This window comes from Neurospora hispaniola (genome assembly GCF_033458365.1).
Source record: "Neurospora hispaniola strain FGSC 10403 chromosome Unknown B0T23scaffold_16, whole genome shotgun sequence".
Lineage (NCBI taxonomy): Eukaryota > Fungi > Ascomycota > Sordariomycetes > Sordariales > Sordariaceae > Neurospora > Neurospora hispaniola.
In genome coordinates, this window is record NW_026944421.1 from 37,742 (window position 1) to 43,741 (window position 6,000).

A 6,000-nucleotide genomic window follows, 5' to 3' on the forward strand; every position below is an offset into this window, starting at 1 on the left:
AAGAAGAAGAAGAAGAAGAAGAAGAAGAAGAAGAAGAAGAAGAAAAACCTTATGAGAAAAATGGTAATGATACGATGCGGGAGCAACTGAAAACCTTGTATTGTATGGTGTGCGCACTGTTCCTGGTGTTGCGGCTCATTTTTGAAGTCATGGTTGGATAGATCGCTAATCCAAGTACTCCTATATGTCCAGTATACTTGTCGCCTCCCATTTACCAGGTAGTAAGGGCAAGTGACTCGATTCGTCCTTTGCATCCGCATATCTGGTTGACCACAGATTCAGGTAATTTACCTCCGGTGAAGTCAATTGCCGATGATGCCGAGTCGGAAGGGGAGGTGAATAGGTGGTGACGCATAGCCTCTCCCGCGCTGCAACAGTCATGAGTCCATTACCAGGTTCGGACGAGTTCCTGACTTGGGCACTATGGCTTCGGAATCTTGATAAGCAGAGATTGAAAAGGCTAGATTACGCTCCTGGGCTGATGGCGATATAGTGTCAATCGATTCGCTGACGGGACATTTTTCCAGAACCAGGACCGTTGTTGGAGTTTGAAGTGCTCTCATCGCTGGGGGCTGTCGTTCCGGGGAGATAAAGACTAAAAAGTGATCATGCAGTGCGCTTGCAATCGTGAGACCCAAACTGACATCCTTTATGCAATGCTGTGACGATAACTTCAATAAGAGTGAGACAAGTCAAGGATTACAAGACTCGGGAGGATAAGGTGGGAACATCGGGGGACTGCTAAGAAACACAAGACAAAGAAAAACTGGTATACAGCCGAGGTGCATTAGTCAAGTCAAGACAAAGCGCTTGCTCTTTCCTGACCTCAGTAATGGTATCGACTATTGATGATTGATCAGCTCCCCGAAGTGTAGCAAACACGGCCACCATGGCCTTGAAATCCACTTACGCACTAACAGCAAAACAGACCAGACGGGAAACAGAGCATAAAATACATAGACCCGGGAGAAAAGACAAACCCTTCACCTAATCAAATGTCAACTGTATTAACTCAAGAAAACCATGCTGCTTCTTATGCCCGGCTCCAAAAACGCTTTGTAGGTGGTGGGAAACCCCCTTCCTCCCCACATTCAACATTTTTTCTGTTCTCCATCGCAAACACCCTCCATGTATTATTTAATCCAGCGCCATCCTCCAAAGACCATCACCAAGGAAATGCGCCTCCTCGATCACCGGGCCCTTGCCCTTCTCCTTGATCTCCTTAGTCCCCGCAACCAGCACTCCAACGGCGCAAGCCTCCTCCTTGCCCTCAGCCAGGACGACAACAGGCTCGCCCTTCTCCAGCTCGCGACTCCAGTGTCCTTCCTCATCAGCGCCCTCATTGGGCACCTCGATCTCGTCGTTCTCGGCCTCGGCAGCGCTCTTCTCCCTCGGCGGCCTCTCATGCGGCTGCGGCAGGCGCCCGCCCTTGCTCGTCAGGCCGGGGGCCATCAGGGTGGCGCCACTCAAAACGAAGCGGATGGCGCCGCGGTCTATCCTGATGGTGGGGAAGCATTGCGGGAAGCGGTGGACGAGCTTGAGGTGGGGCACAATGGTGTTTTGTTGCGAGGGCGTGTCGGCCTGGAAGAAGAGCGGGGTGGTTCCGTCAATGACGTACAGCGACACGCGGTCGGGAAGCTTGATCTGCTCGAGCGAGGCCTTCTTAGGGATGATGTCGTCGATGTGAGGGGTCAGGAGCGGGTAGGTGGTCAGCAGCGACTGGCGCAGGTTGCGCTGGATCGAGGATTTGAGCTTCTGTTTGGGTGAGGGGGTAATGCTGTTTGGAGAGAAGAGTTAGCGGATGTTGGAGAGGTGGTGTAAGTAGAGTGACGGTGGTAAGGGAATATGGCAAACGAGGGCAGGTGAAGCTATGTTTAGAGCGGTGGATGACATACTCCTTCTTGAACATTGTGGCGGTATTTGCGACTTTGCGACCTTGTAAAATTATATGTTTTTATCTGTATGTGTGGAATTCTTGGTCGTCGTTTTGGCGAGTCTCGATGTAAGGACCGTCAAGCTGGGATATGTGTGTTGCTAAGTGAGGTGAACAATGGAAACAAAGTGAAGTGCTCCTCGCTGGAATCAATGGAGCTGGCGACAGGCGACGGTCGCGACGGCCAAGGCGATTCATGGCGGGGGAGGGGAAGAAGTTGAAGGTGGGGCCTCGACCTCGATCTGCCAAGACCGCCCTGCTGGGATCTGTGCAGCAGTCAACAGCCGCGCCAAAGCAGCCGGCGACCAGGGTGTGTCGTCATAGCGCAGCCGATAGAGGGGACGGTCGACGGCGATAAGGACATGGATACAAAGGGTCTCCGGGGCAACGGCCTCTATCGTCAGCCGTCAAGGTACTCACAGTAAGTCATGGCAGGATGATACTTTATATGAATTCGTCGCATTCGTTAAACACAGCGCCATGCTGCTATCTCCATAACTCATTAACTCGCTCGCTTCACAACTCCAGGTCATGCCATCATATCCTCAAGCCTGGTATAGCCATTCCATCACCGCTCTTTGTTCCCCCTTAACCGTGGACAACGTGGCTGACCTTCCCATCCTCGCCGACATGTACGTTGAGACGGTCAGGGTTAAAGTCTTTCGTGACCATCGAACCCGGCTCGATGATGCGGGTTGGCTTTGGGAGATCGGACTTGCAGAAGGTCTGTAGGCCGAAGAGAAAAGGAAGAGGGTCAGCTTCCATGCTTGGACGCCATCTCTGTCTTGCCATTCTCAACCAGGGGATGTTCTTACAGTCTCCGAAGTGTGGTCAGCGAGTGTCTTGCCGCACAACTTGTTCATCCACTCCTCCGTCTTCTGGACCGCGGGGTCGTTGGTGGTAACGCCGGGGACAACGAGAGGCATTTTGTCGGATATGCGTAGTGTCAAAGTTGATCAAGTTCTTGTTTTGTTTTGAAGTATTGTCTTGTATTTTTCCAAGCTTTCTTAGCGTGCAGGTGTCTTGGGTATAACGAGAGATGTTGATGTTGTTTTTGTTGTGGTTCCTTATATAGAGACCCGACACTTGAACTTCCCCTCAGTGTGCTGGAAGCCAAGGTGATGACGTAGCAACCTGAAACTCATCGCTAAGCCACATTCGTCACGGGGACAAAATGGGCTGTGGTGTGAAGCTGTGAGGCTTAGTTGGTGTGTCTGATCAGAACTAACAACTGAAACTGAACAGAACAAATTGAACTTGGGTCCGTCCTGCGCTCACAGACTCTCGTTGAAATTGGCTCCAGCAACACGCGTCAACCCGAAACGTACACTATCGTTCGACAAATTTTCGATCGGGTTCTTATATAATCTCGCGTACTGGTAGGTCAAGGTCAGGAGAAAGAGTTCAGCGTCTTAGTGGACAAGGTTCTTTTCTCGAGCCCGCCGTCAACAACCCATGCTGTTCCCCCCGCTTCAAACATATGCCGATGTACATTGGTGCAAGAAACCAATGTGCTACCACAGCGAAAGCAAAAAGATGTCCATGCTGAGAAAAAAAAAAAAAAAAAAAAAAAAAAACATACAACACCTGGGATTCGCTGGTCATCACCGACCCAACTACTAGTCAGGCCTCTAGGTTGACAGACTGAACTTGGTACAGTAACGTCTACATGCAGTACAGCTCCTCGAGGTCCAAATAAGGACATCATGAAGACGGGTGGCGCCACTTGGTGTTCCCTTTATGAAGGAACTGTATGGCTTAGCAGCTGGAAAGACACCCACCAATGGTATCCCAAATCTCGAAGTAGTATGGGTTTGGCCATAGACCCCAATTACCAGCCTGTCCCATTCCAGGTCCTTCAACTCCACCTTCAACGTTGAGCTCGGTTGAAGAGGTTAAAAGGGAGCTAGCGATGGCGACGTTGGGTTGAGTTGGAATGAAGCTTGATCCTTGAGCTGTAGAAACTTAATACTACTCTTCCTGGAAAAGGAGGGTAACACAGCTTAGTTAATACTACGACTCAATATCTTGGGCCGTGCTAGACAGTTTTCCTGTTTAACGAGTGACGAGGAAGGTGAGGGAAACAAAGCTCTTCAACTTCCATTAGCCGTTCACTAGACTCGGGGTCGACAACCCAGGTACAAGCTGCTACGCCCTTGCCCATTGACAGCTCCTCAGCCTCTTTCTGCGCAGACTCGGGCGTTATCAACCCGGCATACATAAATCCCTGCGTCGTCTCCCACCATTCAGCGACAGGGCACTGCAGGCATTGTCACTGCACTGCACTCCGCGTCCACTGTTTGCAAAGCAACGAAGCACGTGCTCTTTGTTCTTCCCGTCTTCAGCCTCTCATCATGTCAACCCATGCGCTCTATCTGTCACGCGTAAGGGCGTGCAATGCCTTAAGCCACAACACCATGCAAAAGATAGATGGATGTTCTGTTCGCTAGACAGAGATGCGAGTAACAGACGATAGGCTTGATCTGCCCAGTTCCTCAGGCGTGCACTTAAATCAAGGGAAACAAAGTACAAAGTCGGGCTTGTGAATAGGGCACGTGCATACTTTCAGTGGAGTTGGAGGCTGCCGGCTTCTGATCCTAGAGCTGTGGTTGCCTTGTCGCTCTCAACGCCGCCGTCACCCTATTTCGCAGCCCTGGCATGCAGCTCTCTCAGCCAATCGACTGGTACTGCGGCAGTGTGTTGCAAGCCAACCACCATGGTTATGATATGCCAGGATAGAATGAAGGGAAGTGGTGGGCTAATGCAGGCAGATGAAGAAGGTAGGTTAAGGCAGGTACGTGAAGGAGGTCCATCGTGATCAGTTTGTCGTAGTGGATCACCAAACCGTGATCCAACAAGACAAGAGCGAGAGATTCCCTTGTGCCACGCTCTCATCAGACTCGGCGACCAACTGAATACACATAACTGGGCTGAGGTAGTAGTGTAAGAACCACTCAGCAATGGTCTTCTGACCGAGTGCAATTAGCGCCAGCTCCCCACTCACCGTAATGCCTCCGTCCGAACGATATGAATATGGGAGGTGGTTGTTCAGTTTTTTGACCCTACCACATGATTAAAAGACCCGTTTCCTGTCCTTCCCGCTCCCATAGATAAGCAGAAATATTGAGTTCTCAATTACCTCTCGCCGAGTCCCAGCGGAGTTATCAAGTGCTACGAGCTCCCATATCCTCTACCCGGTCTACTTAAACTGTCTCTCCCTTATTATCTTCTTACTAATTCTCCTGATGACCTCCCTAAGCACAGACCATTAATTAATCTCTTTACTTCCATCTTTGCATAATGATGTGTATGACAGCTTCTATTACCAGAATCATTGCTGCGCTCGCTATCACCATCCAAGGTTCTGCCATACCCAGCAAATCAGGATGGTGGGATCATGATTGTCATATCCCGCCATCAGCCTCCTGGCCAGCGGCGACAGTTCCAACAGTACGACTTAGTTGCAACAAGGTTTTCTTCACCAGCATCCTGCCACCTGAAGCAAGCCTCGAGAACATCACGGCCGTTCCAGAGGGCGGTAGCTATGGCGAAGGAAAGGCAAATATTCCGTATCCGACTAATCCAACGAACCTTCCTGTACTATGTGCCGTAACGATCAAAGTAAGAAGTTCGCCATCGAGTGAGGTGTCAGATGACCCGACCCTATACCCAAAGCTTCCTGACCTAGTGGTCCGTATATTTACATAGAAAATTGGTCCGACCTACCAAAATAAAAAATTAACACAATTACTACAAAACGTATTCGTATAGAATCACTTCAACAGCAATATTAAGTAAGATTATTTCTCCTTTAATACCGGAATGGTATCGCTGGCGTCATCACATGTCAGATCACCTGACTGGGTGACCCAGCCGCTCAGTCGGGTTCAATTGAACGAACCGCTCCCACGGGGACCCGCCCATATAGGTCATGTAGATTAGATAAGGCTTGCGTGCCTCTCTAAGGTCAACCGACCGCACGCAAGCTTCCTGCTCGGGATTCTTCCTGCGGCATCACTTTACACATATTCAATCAAACACATATTATTATCACAACGTTCAAATAC

At 50.1% G+C, this 6,000-nt stretch overlaps 4 protein-coding genes across 4 annotated transcripts; 1 reads left to right on the plus strand and 3 right to left on the minus strand.

The window, feature by feature from the left end:
• Nucleotides 1-698: 698 nt before the first annotated feature.
• On the minus strand, nucleotides 699-2,018 carry B0T23DRAFT_58699 (uncharacterized protein). Its single transcript, XM_062841511.1, has 2 exons — nucleotides 1,896-2,018; nucleotides 699-1,777 (listed from the first exon to the last, which is right to left on the minus strand). Exons 1-2 carry the CDS (start codon nucleotides 1,907-1,909, stop codon nucleotides 1,138-1,140), a joined length of 654 nt encoding a protein of 217 aa, XP_062687693.1. The 5' UTR covers nucleotides 1,910-2,018; the 3' UTR covers nucleotides 699-1,137.
• A 358-nt stretch (nucleotides 2,019-2,376) lies between these two features.
• On the minus strand, nucleotides 2,377-3,017 carry B0T23DRAFT_391389 (uncharacterized protein). Its single transcript, XM_062837937.1, has 2 exons — nucleotides 2,749-3,017; nucleotides 2,377-2,659 (listed from the first exon to the last, which is right to left on the minus strand). The coding sequence occupies exons 1-2, from the start codon at nucleotides 2,857-2,859 to the stop codon at nucleotides 2,522-2,524; spliced, it is 249 nt and encodes an 82-aa protein (XP_062687694.1). The 5' UTR covers nucleotides 2,860-3,017; the 3' UTR covers nucleotides 2,377-2,521.
• Nucleotides 3,018-3,483: 466 nt separating this feature from the next.
• On the minus strand, nucleotides 3,484-4,411 carry B0T23DRAFT_391391 (uncharacterized protein). Its single transcript, XM_062837938.1, has one exon. The coding sequence runs from the start codon at nucleotides 4,152-4,154 to the stop codon at nucleotides 3,972-3,974; it is 183 nt and encodes a 60-aa protein (XP_062687695.1). The 5' UTR covers nucleotides 4,155-4,411; the 3' UTR covers nucleotides 3,484-3,971.
• A 603-nt stretch (nucleotides 4,412-5,014) lies between these two features.
• On the plus strand, nucleotides 5,015-5,721 carry B0T23DRAFT_391392 (uncharacterized protein). Its single transcript, XM_062837939.1, has one exon. The coding sequence runs from the start codon at nucleotides 5,234-5,236 to the stop codon at nucleotides 5,639-5,641; it is 408 nt and encodes a 135-aa protein (XP_062687696.1). The 5' UTR covers nucleotides 5,015-5,233; the 3' UTR covers nucleotides 5,642-5,721.
• The last annotated feature ends 279 nt before the right edge of the window (nucleotides 5,722-6,000 follow it).